The 12,993-nt window shown below is 50.1% G+C and overlaps 1 protein-coding gene across 2 annotated transcripts in view; it reads right to left on the bottom strand.

Annotated features, from left to right (window-relative positions):
• Positions 1–1,400: 1,400 nt before the first annotated feature.
• Positions 1,401–12,993, bottom strand: part of rusc2 (RUN and SH3 domain containing 2) — a 20,390-nt gene continuing 8,797 nt past the window's right edge. For both annotated transcript variants that reach the window (XM_054730388.2, XM_054730389.2), the window contains exons 2-14: positions 11,672–11,725; positions 9,009–10,730; positions 8,314–8,905; positions 6,647–7,285; positions 6,269–6,466; positions 6,014–6,190; positions 5,863–5,939; positions 5,612–5,786; positions 5,433–5,538; positions 4,545–4,591; positions 3,559–4,471; positions 3,190–3,345; positions 1,401–1,840 (exon numbers count right to left, since the gene is read on the bottom strand). In XM_054730388.2, the coding sequence (XP_054586363.2) occupies positions 1,633–1,840; positions 3,190–3,345; positions 3,559–4,471; positions 4,545–4,591; positions 5,433–5,538; positions 5,612–5,786; positions 5,863–5,939; positions 6,014–6,190; positions 6,269–6,466; positions 6,647–7,285; positions 8,314–8,905; positions 9,009–10,559 (4,839 nt within the window). In that variant the 5' untranslated portion in view covers positions 10,560–10,730; positions 11,672–11,725 and the 3' untranslated portion in view covers positions 1,401–1,632. The remainder of the gene's footprint in view (positions 1,841–3,189; positions 3,346–3,558; positions 4,472–4,544; positions 4,592–5,432; positions 5,539–5,611; positions 5,787–5,862; positions 5,940–6,013; positions 6,191–6,268; positions 6,467–6,646; positions 7,286–8,313; positions 8,906–9,008; positions 10,731–11,671; positions 11,726–12,993) is intronic.

Here is a 12,993-nt window from a genome sequence, read left to right as displayed (position 1 = left end):
GCTTCCTGCATCAAACACAGTTACTAACATTCATACTTCAGAGCTTTATGGCAAAAACAACAAAACACTGAGTGGTTCAAATATATTTACAATCCAAGGATGATCAAATGTTCACCTGCAGAAACCAACGAACAAGAGTGAAAACAAGCATCCATTTAAGTCAACATTTACAGTAATCATCCAGATTTATCTGGACTGGGCTGATTCTGGAACATCAAACGCTAGGCCCAACCTTACCTGTGTGTGTGTGTGTGTGTGTGTGTGTGGGGGGGGGGGGGGTTGGGTCCCTTTAAACATCCAAAAATATCTTCATAAATATCTTCACAATCCTCTCAGAGCTCAGAAAATGGACAAAAGTGTCTAAGTACAAATAAACAGCATTGCGTAAAATACATTTTGATGTCTGGATGGATTTTAGTGGATTTCCTCTCGAGTTTTTAAGGCAAGAATAAAATATTTCACCAATTTTTTATGCAATTCATAAAAATATTTAGCAATAATTTAAAGAACATTCAAAACCGGGAATTCCACCTCAACAGCTATTCTCTCACCTGTTCCTTCAGCTTTTCCCTCAGCTGTTCCCTCAGCTGCTCCTTCAACTGTTCCCTTAGCTGTTGCTTCAGCTGTTTCCTCAGCTGTTCCTTCAGCTGTTCCCTCAACTGTTCACTCAGTTGTTCCCTCAGCTGTTCCTTCAGCTTTTCTCTCAGCTGTTCACTCAGTTGTTCCCTCAGCTGTTCCTTCAGCTTTTCTCTCAGCTGTTCACTCAGTTGTTCTCTCAGCTGTTCCTTCAGCTTTTCACTCAGCTGTTCCTTCAGCTTTTCACTCAGCTGTTCCTTCAGCTGTTCCTTCAGACACTTAAAACAAATGGTTTAAGAGAAAGAAATCATAACAATTATTTATAAATATATTTACAAAACAGCATGAAATGACGTCTCTCTCTCTCTCTCTCTCACACACACACACACACACACACAGAGCCTGGAATCATCAGATGAAGTGTGAAAAGTTTGGGAACTTTAATCTAATCTGGTTTAAATTCTGACAGAATGATTTTTAACACAAATATGCAAAATAAGAACCATTCATCTAGTGTCTCCTCCTGGGAAATAAAACGCAAACGAACAGCCATGTGAAGTTTTCTCTGCAGGAAGTGGAAGAACAGCAGCTGGAACTTGTTTAGCTTTCATTGCTCATCTAGTACCTGAAGGAGAAGCACATGAAGCTAAAATCTGCCGTAGCAGTGAAAGTGATCTGATCTTTGTAATGGGACAAATCAGGATCTCCACACAGATCTGAGATGAAAACAGCAGCTGAAAGTTTAACAAACTCGTCTCATTTTGTGAGAAAGATGGCCGCCGGACAGACCAGATGCTAGGGTTGCTAAGCTAATAGGACAGCGAGGCAGAAGTCTTTGGGTTTGTTCCACGTCTGGTCTTTTGGAGGTTTTCATGCACTTTCTGAATCGGATTGTTTGGACCTGCATGCTTCCAAGGAACAACCCTGAGCATTCTCTCAAGAACGGCTGAAAACTGATCTGGGTTTTTGTCCACTGGACAGAAGCGACCTGCAGAGTTCTGTCGTTTTGTCTTGTGGATAGTTGAGGTTTTTCAAGATAGTGGGAGGAGCTTTAGCTCAGAGCTGTGCGTGTCCAGCGGTGTCGCGGCTGTCCTCTGTGCCGCTGAGGGTGACGTAGACGATGGGAACCAAACCCTGCGTGGAACCCAAAGAGCAGAACAGCCAGTCGGCGTCGGCCTTCCTCACAACCTGCATGATGTCACCCTTGTTGAAGCTCAGCTGGCCCGGCTCGGTGGCGATGTGGTGGCACAACGCTCGGACCTCCCTGAGATGATGCAAAACAGGAAGAGAGGCTTAAAGGGACGTTATGGAAGTTTGACAGCCAAAACATGTATAGAAATAATAAATGTCTTCTTCATACATTCTCCTGCAATGCCCTGGTCCTGTAGAATGAGCCCTGGCATTTTTATTGTGATTGCCTGATTTTCTGTAAAATCACAGAAAAAGAGAGATGCTCGGGTCGAGCAGGCTGCTTCATGCGCGTTCACGCTCAGGCATCGCCCGTAGCATTTGCTATCCGTAGCTTTAGCAGCAGAGAGAGAGGCAGTGCCACTTTGTCGCTGTTCCTAACGCCTAGTGATGAACCTAGCTACATTTCTGAGGACCCTTAGCTACTTTCTTCTAGATATTTCCTGCAAATTAGCAACAAAATAGCCATTTTCACTCCAAACCGTTCTTTGGTTTGACGTTGTTTCAGCTGTCATCAAGGATATAAATGTTACAGATACTGTGAATGTTACTAGAGTGTAGCTCACCTTGTAAGATATCTGACTCAAACAGAAGATCTGGGTTTGATTCTGGATGTGAACATAGTTTATTTAGAGTTTCTTTTTTACATTAATGGTATATTTTTTTACAGTAAGATGCCCAAATTTTTATTTGAGTCTCGCCGAACGGCATTGAATTCACAGATAAAAAAGATGTGGGTTCAACTTTCATTTTGGAACAATTTTTCAAGCAAGGGAAGGGAATGATCTGAGCATGCAGGAGGACTGACCCATCTTAAACCTTTGTCGGCTGTGCTGAAGAGAAAGGTACAGAACCAAATTATTTAATTAATTAGCTGCACGTTCTCCTGTCCTCCGGGCCACTCACACACACACACACACACACACGCACGCACGCACACACACACACACGGGACTGTCTCAGCTGTTATTTTCTTTAAGGAGTGTGCACGTACAGCATGCGCGCCTCGTGCACGAGCCTACTATTGAAGCTGTCGTTACGCTTTTGGCCTGAGGGGGCAATGAAAATTCAAAAACCCCTTTAAGTTTCACTTTTGTTAATGAACTGTTAATGACTTTAATTACAAATATATCAAAATATTTGTAATTGATATTTATATATTTGTCCTTTTGTTCAGTTTTATTAATCTTATTTGTCGGTTTACTGTATTTATTTCTTTATAGACAAATAAATTAATTAATAAATGACATTTGAGTAAAATAATACATTTTTCATTTAGGATTATTAACAGGAGCCATAATAAGACATAAACGTCCTCAAGTGAAACATTTCATCTATTGATCTGTTTGTTTCGACTTCTAACATTTTATTTGTTTTGAAACTTCTGGGATTGATGTGAACAAAGACAGGAAACCACATGGTTACCATGGAGACTGTGGCATCGTTTCGGTTGGACGGTGTGCCGGCGGTGTGGCTGGGGCGTGAGTTTGAGGCTCCGCCTTCTTCCTCTCGACCGCTCCAACGGTCAGAGCTACGAAGTCCAGCACGGAGCTGTCCAATCCCAGCCAACCAGAGGGAGGTCTGAAAACGTCCAACAACGAGTCAGGTGAGTTTTACCTGCAGTCAGACCGTTTAAGCTAGCTGCTGCTAAAACAGCTGAAAATCCTTTTATGTGTTTACGCTTTCAGAAGACATTTTTGTGGACATCATTTTGGACGTCTCGCACTTGTAAGAGAGCATAAACGAGGACCCGTCCATGCTGAGGACATTAACTTTTAACGCCGGTTTCCCCACCTGGTCTTTTGGGTTCTTGCTCTCGGTTCGGTCGTGTCGGCCCTCACAGGAGAACCGGCGGTTGACCCGAACAGCCGGCTCCAGCGTAAGCTCTGTCCCCGAGACGGGCTGTCCTCCTGGGGTGAAGACTGGACTTGTGTCCCGGTGACCAGCAGCAGGCTTGTGTCTCTGTCCTGGTTAAGAAGCGACTCGGGGGGGCTGCCCATCCACGAAGGCCTCCCCCTGGATCCGCCAGAGCCCCTCTCCCCCTCGCGGCTGGACTCGGCACCTTCCACCACACCTTCTCTAGCGGGGGGACGCTGGTTCTGCCGTCTCTCTGAAGACTTCTTCCTTTTCTCCGTCTTAACGAACTTTGATCCTTGGGTGGACGGGTCGATGTAGACCTGAGACGACTGCATGAGCTGGTACCACCAGCCAGCCTGCCTGTCCTCCTGCTGGCGTCCCTCGTCTGGGGGACCTTTGTCCTTTCTTCTGTCTCGCTCCTTTACGTCGGCTCCGTGACTTTCCTGCCCAACACCTTTCATCCTCAGCCCGTCCATCCCTCTCTCCTTCCAGAGATGGTCGGCCTCCGCTCTCGGCCACGTTCCCTCCCGCCTAAGCCCCGCCCTCTCCTTCTTCATCTCCGAGCTGGAGTCTCTGACTATCTCGCTGACGGTGGCGCTCCATCCTCTCATCAGCTGGAAGGTGGAGCAGCTGGACTGCTCAGCGCTCTGGCCCGCAGAACACAGCTGCTCCTTGCGACGCAAATGCTCCTCCCCTTTCTGGAGCAGGTGCGGCTCAAACAGCAGGTCCAGGTGGAAGGGGAGGAGCGACAGTGGCTGGAGCAGGAGGAGGAGCTCGTCAAACAGAGACTTACACGCTCCCTGGGCTAGCGGGAGGATCCCCGTGGGGCTGTAGTGGGCCGCCACGATGTCTGCAAAACAAAACAAGTGAAGAAAACCTCTCCGTGGCGCTTGAACACCTGGGAGGATAAATCATGGGCATACCTTCATGTGTGGACAGGTGACTGAACCAGAAATCCAAGGATCGTAAACTGAAATCAAAGAAAAACATTCAAGACAAAAACGAGTCGAGTTTAAACTACGCTCCGGCTGGGGCTGCTCGATTATGGCGAAAATGATAATCCCGATTATTGAGATCTCGATTATTTTTTAAATTAATGCGGATTTAATTTATTTACTCTGTCAAGCAGGGCACCGTCAGGACCACAATAAATAAGATCATCACAAACACAACTCTCCTAGCATAAAAAGACCCAAAGAGTTTAGGCTCCACTCACTTAAGGCTTCCACACAGACCCAAATACCCAAACAACATGGTGCTTACACAGCATTTATAACATGGAACAAATAAAAACATGTAAACATTTTAGTGAAGATCCCAGAATGTAGCTTAATAATGAAGTCCTCTCCAGCAGCGCTGCAGGAGTGTCGCTCAGAGAGATGAACTATCAGCTAGCTCTTTAGCTGCAGGTCCCATCAGCTAACCCCGATCCTTCCCTAATGTCCAGAAGGATGGTCCGGAGCGCTGGCCGCGTGTCCTAAGACCTGTAGGGAATGTCTACGGCGTTATCCAGAGTGATTAAGGTTACCAGAAACGTTTCTAGGCTGTTCACTAGGTGCTTCTAGGATTTACTAAGTCAAGAAGGGGGTCTGAAAAGCTGTTGGAAATAGCAACAAAGAAGTTGGCAACGCTGTGGGAGGAGCGCTTGATTTGTAACCTGAAGCAGCGCAAGAGGAAGGAGCAAATCATCGGCTTGTTTTTTTTTAACAAGTGTTCAAAACTCAGATCGTAATTGGGGTTACAAATAAAATTGGATTAATTGAGCAGCCCTAGCTCAGGCGGGTGGAGAACGAGGCCGGGGGCCGACTCACTTCAGAAGGCCGAAGATGAAGGCGTTCAGCCTCATGGCGTGACTCGTGAGTTCCGAGAACTGGCTCACCTTGGAGAGGAGGCTGTGGAGGACACGAGTGGACGGACCTGGTGGGGGTGGGGGTGTTAGAAGACCTCTCTGTATAAATCAGCCACACAGAATCATCGGTTCTGCCCTCACCCAGCTGTGTGGAGGCCTCCACCACGCTCCACGGCTGACAGCGGCGCTGTCCGATGATCAGGTCCAACACGTAGGCCTTCAGGCCGTCCTGCAGCACAGCGCCCAGGGCCGGACACAGATACTTCAGGATGAGGTGGCCCACGTTGGGACTGACCCAGCTGTTCCCCAGTTTAGCCTGACGGGATAAAAACCTGGCTCCTTATCTGCTGGAAAACGTCGCGTAGGCGTGTTCGGACGTGTAAACCACTAACCTTCACATCTGGGTCTCTACTGGTGCCAAAGTGGGCCACGATCAGGTCCACGGCCGTGTTCACAGCTTTCACCAAACCTGATCACATCAGGGGGAAGACGTTGGACGACTCGGAGTAAAACATAAACCGTGTTAGCTCCGCCGTTCCTCACCTCTTTTCTGAAGCAGGTCGACGGAGATTTGGGACTGGGAGAAAGAGCAGCAGCTGGAGGAGGAGGAGGTGGAAGCATCTGGCGAGAGGCAGAACTCCTCTGGAGGCTTCTCCGTCAGGGAGAAGTAATCGGACAGGAAGTCGCTGTAGCTCTGCTGCGGCTTGGATGGAGGAGCAGCTGTTTGACACAAACGTAAGTCAGACCAGAGCCAAATCCATCTGGACATATCGAGTCTACAACTACAACCAGGAGCACCATTGGGCCGGACGTGGCCGGACTGAGCTGCGGGGAAATCAAAGACGTTGCGTCGGGCAGGTTGAGGCCCCCCCACCCTTTTGAGCTCCACGTTACCAGCAGCGGACCCGGATCGGCTCCCGGAGATCCTCTCCACGCCCAGAGGGTTTCGGCGGCGGTACTCTCTCCACTTCAGAGCCTGGGGGGAGAGGTGATGGGCTGGAGGGAGAGTAGAGAACAGAAGAGGTAAGGGTTAGGCTTTCCTTTGGTTTCAGACTGCATCTAAAATACGGGAGGGGTCAAATCTGACCAAGGAGAGGAAATCGGTCCAGAGACAAAGATTTAACATGAAACGCTCCGAGCTTTCACTGATTACTACGATGAAGGTAATAAAATCACCATTCTGGGTTCTGGATCCCGGTCCGTTGCTTCGGTCCGTTTGTTTTCCTGAATCCAGACGAGCCAGCGGACTCAGACCGTCACCGTGGAAACACGGTCCGCGTACGGCTGGCAGCACCAGAGGCATCACCCCGTTCCTCACCCCCAGAGATGGAGACGGAGTCGTTGAGGGGAATGCTGCTGATCCTTCTCCCTGAGCCCCTCCAGGTGGAGTCTGCAGCAAGGTGAGGCTGTGGGGGGGGCGAGGACTGGGGCTGCAGGTGGAGCACGTCCCGGAGCTGGGGGCACCCTGGAGGCGAACCGGGAAGTAGCTCCCTACGGGTGAGGGCCGCACCAACTCCAGAGGAGGAGCCGCGTCTCCGACACCACCCGGGGAGCTGCGCTTGTCTTCAGCTGCATCTTCACCATCTTCCCCGATGGGATCACCAGAACCAGAACCAGAACCTGAGCGCAAACCAGAGTGAGCCTGCATCCCAGAGGTGAAGCCCGTGGGCAGGGGCAGCAGAGGTTTGGGCTGGGGGGGCTTGGATGTAAACTGGTGGTGAAAGGTGAAGGGCTGGATAGGGAGGGTGGTGGGGCGCTGGTCCTTACTGTAGCGGACCACTGCGGGGGGGCAGTCGGAGGAACTCCAGAGGCCACCTGGACAGGTAGAGAGAGCAGGACAGGGTTAGGGTTAGCTAAAGCTGAAGCTTCATAAAGGTGGAAACGCCCAGTCAGAAAGCTCTTATCACACACACACACACACACACACACACACACACACACACACACACACACACACACACACACACACACACACACACACACACACACACACACACACACACACACACACACACACACACACACACACACACCAAGAAGAAGCTCCTTTCCTCACAACCTCCGTGTGTTTTTGTGTTGCTGGATCTGGTCGGTGTGCTGCATGACGAAGCAGTGTGTGTGTGTGTGTGTGTGTGTGTGTGTGTGTGTGTGTGTGTGTGTGTGTGTGTGTGTGTGTGTGTGTGTGTGTGTGTGATGTCAGCAGTGTTGCGCAAGCTGTGTGTCACCCTAATGCCAGCCCACCACCTGATCTGACTGCAGTGGCATGTCTCAGCCATGAGGGGCGACATCGAGCTGCTGTCTAACCACGGGGTGGGGGAGTGCTACACACCCAGCTCTCAGGAGGGTGGAGGAGAGAAATCCTCCCATCCTTCTCCCCGTTCAGCATCACAGTTCTGGTGTTCTCATGTGAATCCAGCAGGAAGCTGACGCGGTTTCCTTTTCCAGCTCCAAGCTTCATACGGAATCTCTTTGGGCATGTCTCAATCAATCAATCAATCAATCAAACTTTATTTGTAAAGCACTGTTCATCCATCCAGCAGGTTAAAATCACCCCATATAACCCATAATCCCACAAATCATTTCCTAAGGAACACGCACACACACACACACAAAACTCTGCCTGCCTCACACGTGTCTGTGTGTGTGTGTGTGTGTGTGTGTGTGTGTGTGTGTGTGTGTGTGTGTGTGTGTGTGTGTGTGTGTGTGTGTGTGTGTGTGTGTGTGTGAGAAACAGGGCAACAAATGGTTTTATGAATTATGACAATTTTGGATTTTCATGAACTTTGACACAAGACAGCTGTGATGTCATCACCAGCGGGCCTTTGCTACAAGCCTCAACTCACCTCCTGCGTCTGCTTTGCCACCCCTCGCCTCCTCCAGGTGTCGCTCCATGCTGCCCTGACTGTAACACCTGGTGAAAGGTGCAGGTGACACGGTCGGACTGACCGACCCCACCCGCTTCTCCGGAATGGGGGAGAAATCCACGGAGGAGTGCGAGTGGCTGGAGTGACAAGAGGAGAAAGGGTCCGCGGCTTCCTTCATCGAGGATGACCCCCCCAAACCCCCGTTTCTGCGTTTGCTCCTGGCGATTTCGGCGAATGAGGTGACTCTGGGAGGAGGAGGCACAGGAGGAGCCAGGGAGGCGCTCTCATTCAGCCGGACAGGGCAGCTCAGCATGCGCTCCAGGGAGCCGAGTCGTGGAGGAGGAGGCTTGTCCAGGTTGCGATCATAACTGCGAGAGCGAAGGCGGTTTCCAGAAGGAGCGGCACCTCCGATGACACTCCGGCCAGCGATGGGGGGAGAAATGTTGATGTACACTTGGCCTTCGATCACATCATGGGCAGCTTCACCTCCTCCTGCTTCCTGGTGATTGTTTGTCTCCTCCTTGTTCTTTTCTTCCACACCTTCATCCTCCTCCTCCTCCTCTGGATCCCGCTGAAAGAACAAACCAACAACATCGGAATTATCTAACACATATTTGGCTTTTGTGTCCTTGATTTCTAACAAACCAGAGAAGTGTGGACCCTGATACACCTACCTGAAAGGACTCCTCATCTCCATTCTCCTCCTCCTCCATCCCATCCTCATCACCCCGCTGCCTGAACAGGAAGTATTCGCTGGGCTGCGAGGGGGAGGGGCTACCTTTGCTGGGCTCCTCAGAGCAGCTGTTGACTGAGGAGCCCGCAGGACTCGGGGACGACTGGGACGAAAGGTCACAGGTCACCAGCTTGTAGTAGTTCTGAGTGGCCACAACCAGGCGTGCCTGACTCTGCAGACAGGAAGTGAGGTCGCCAGACGACCCAGCACGAGGAGGCAGGTAGGAGTTACAGTTGGCATCGAGGTCGACAGGTCCTTGGTGCTCCGCAGAGCAGGAACAGTGAGAGGTAGTGGACAGGTGCGGTTCACGGATGAACGGGAAAGCGTTGGAAGGTTGTTGCTGCGAGAAGGGTGGCTCAGTTGGGGAGGTATGGAGGTCCAGGTAGAAAGCCCCTCCAGTTGAGTCCTGGTGGTTTCCTGGTAGATCAGACACAGAGGAGGTGCAGGAGTGGTCGGTAGAGACGAGTCCAGATGTCTGCGGCCTCTCAGGGACGCCGTTGTTCATCTTGTTGTAAATGGCGCTGAAGTTGACGAGGACGCCATCAGAGCTGTTGCAGGAGGAGTCGCTGCCGTAACCCTGCTGGAGCTCTGAGAAGGTCTCGGAGAAGGCTTCTGGGAGCTGCTGAGGGTAGTTCTGGGAAAGAGCACAACAGGAGCAGTGGTGAGCAGAGGAGCTGGAAGAGTAGGAGCCGGTCTTACTGCTTCCACCACATCTCATCAGATGATCCTCATCTTCTTCATCGTCGTCACCCCAGTCCTGCTCTCCACAATCCATGGACATGTTGGAGCCGCTGCTTCCATGGCGGCGCTGGCTGTCCAGTCCTAGGATGTCCAGGTCCTCCAGGTGGTTGGACAGGTCGGAGGCCGCTCCTCTCAGAGACTCCCGGCTGCTTCCTCCACCCGAGCTGTGCAGCAGAAACGGCTCTGAAGCAAACCCGAGGCCGTGCAGATGAAACGGAACCATGGCATCATCCAGAGCGGAGTTTGTGTCGCTGTGGAGGTGAAAAGACGAGTCTTCCAGGTAACCGTTCAGGTTATCACCATCATCTTCATCTTCATCATCATTGTCGTCCGCGTTCAGCAGAAACGGGTTACGCCGACGAGGATTCCTGCTCCTCGGTTTGGCCCTCGGTAACGTGTGCGCTGTTGGAAGCTGGTCCTCTGAGATGCTCGATGTGAATGACGAATCGTCACTTGCTGTGCTCCCCCCCTTCCCCCCATCTCTATTCTCCCGTCCTCCATCGTGGGAGGACCAGGAGCTGCTGGAGGTCTGGATCAGGCTGCTGTAGAGCAGAGCCTCCCTCTGGAGGACGTCTCTCTCTGGCAGCGATGTGGTGCGACTCAGACCCAGGCTCTCTGGCGGGCTGAACGGGTTGCTTCTCTTTAACGAGCTCCCACAGCTCCCCTGCCGCCCCACTGAAACCTGACAGTGCACCAGGGGGATGTGATGCACTATTAGGGTCTCACCGGACAGTTTAGGCGGGCTGTCCATGGTCCCAGAGGGGATGGTGGGGGGTGAATCTGAAACGGCAGGTCGAGGCGCTTTGTGGGTGACGCAGGAGACGAGCAGCAGCTTTCACGCGGCTGGTCCCGGTTCTGCAGGGCTGCCGGGGACTGGGAAGGAAAGATCAGGGAAGTCGACACCGAGGTCCGAGTGGTACATCTGGAAAAAACAACAAAACACAACAACTTTGAGTTATTTAGGCGATCCGGTGGAAGTGTTGTCTACTCTGGTACACACAAGGCCCGTCGGTGGTTCTGCAGCCAGAAGAAGACCAACACTGAAAATCACCGCATGTACATCGCCGGGGAAACCCTGATAGTCAGTCTCCTTGGTCTGGGCGGTGAGTCAGCATCACATGACCCGGGAACAGCTGGTTCTTAAACAGAGGTATGATCTCATTCATGTGTCACACCCTAAATATCACAATCCATCCCCTCTCTCCAACATGAAGACGTAATAAATCCCACGGCTGCGTTTTCATCCTTCCAACGAAGGCCAGATACAGAAGTCCAGCTGAGCGCTCCTTCCAGACCGTCTGGAATGATCTTCCTTTATCCCTACGTAGGACTGACAGTCTGGACACTAGGGCTGGGCGATATGGCCCAGAATCAATATCACGACATATTGAGGATTTCACCTTGATGATGATAAATGGATAACTACAGGTGTGCAGAAACAAAAGTTGTCCACTAGATGGAGCTGTCGCAGGTACTAAGCTGAGTCACATTTTATGCGGCACAGCTTCTTAAAGGGACATGAACGCTGTCAACCTACACACATCTTTTTATTTTTCATAGGAACGATTATCACGATAAGAGTCAGAGATTTCCAGAACGATTCGATTTATCACCCAGCCCTACTGGACACCTTAAAACCAGCAGAAGACCCTTTTATTTAAAGCCGCTTTGACATAAATCTTTAGTTTTCTTATTTTTAACTCAAGGTTCTAATCATCTTTCATCCATTTTATGCTATTTTATAGTTTTATGACTTCTGATTTTTTATTTATTTCTGTTTTAACATCATCATGAATTTGCGCTGGGCCTATGTGAAGCCCTAAGTGATTCTGTCTGAGTGCTTTAGAAATAAAATGTACTTACTTCAAACAAAAGCACTTCGTTGTGACGTCGCTTTTCAGTTCGGATTCATTTAAGCTGTGAAAAGAAAAGGAAGACGACAGGATTGTTGATTCTGAGATGTAACTTGATGTAGTGAAGCTGCAACATGACAACAATAACCACAGACAGACAATCGCTGTTTAGCTCATTTTGCATTTAAATCAAAGTTAAAGTCATCCTCACACACACACACACACACACACACACACACACACACACACACACACACACACACACACACACACACACACACACACACACACACTGGTGAAATGACATCTCCACATCTGACCCATCCCCGTGGGGAGTGGTGAGCTGCAGCGGTGACCGCCCTTGGGAACCATTTGGCGGTTTCTCCCCCCAATCCAACCCCCTAAAGCTGAGTGTCAAGCAGGGAGGCGTTGGGTCCCATTTCTTTGGTACGACCCGACCGGGATTCGAACCCCGATCTCCCAGTCCCGTGGCAGACGCTCTACCGCTAGGCCACTGAGAAGGCGAGCTAACATTTAGACACGAGCCACTAACAATTAAAAAGCCTAAAAGAGGCAGGTTGAGTCCACCTGTTCTGCTGAGAGTTCCTCTCATACGGACGCACTGTTGCAGGCATTAAGAACATTAGCTTTAGCATTAGCTAAGAGGCAAAGGTGAAACCAAAATAGGTTTAAGAGATTAGCCGCAGGCTCAGAAGACGTGACTGTGTGATGACTGTTAGGAGGAACTCTACCCGAGTGTTAACTCATCTAAACATCTTCCTGTAGAGAGAGGATAAAATATGACAAACGCTGGTGAAGTGTCATTCTTTGTGTTTCTACTGCTCGTCTATAGGCGTGAAAGGAAATGTAATAAAATGTGACAATAGTTTGTTTTACATTAAAAGGCCTACTAGGCAACTTTTTCATATTTCATAACCAGTTTCTTGGGGTGAGGAGGACCATCTCCCTGGTGGCTTTGATGCGAGTCCTGCCACCGTTACACAGCTCAGGGAGGAAACGACCTATTTATAAAGTGTTGAAAAGAAGGGAAGCATCACAGGAACAAAGCATAGAGGCTGAACTTCCAGTAATAACTGAGTCTGGGAGGAGAAAACGAGGCGCACCCAGACCAGGAAATGACCAAACCATACATCCAGGGGAGAGCGATGATGGAAGGTGTGTGTGTGTGTGTGTGTGTCAAGCACTATAGATGGTTTTCTGTGTGGCGGTATGTGTTTATGATGTATATTAATGATTGTTTAAGGTGTTGTTGAGGTTTTGTGCATGCATGTGTATCTGCTAGTGTTGAAGGTGTTTTAGAGAACAATAGGT

This window comes from Nothobranchius furzeri, chromosome 10 (genome assembly GCF_043380555.1).
Source record: "Nothobranchius furzeri strain GRZ-AD chromosome 10, NfurGRZ-RIMD1, whole genome shotgun sequence".
Lineage (NCBI taxonomy): Eukaryota > Metazoa > Chordata > Actinopteri > Cyprinodontiformes > Nothobranchiidae > Nothobranchius > Nothobranchius furzeri.
This window is presented reverse-complemented; position numbering and strand designations above follow the sequence as displayed.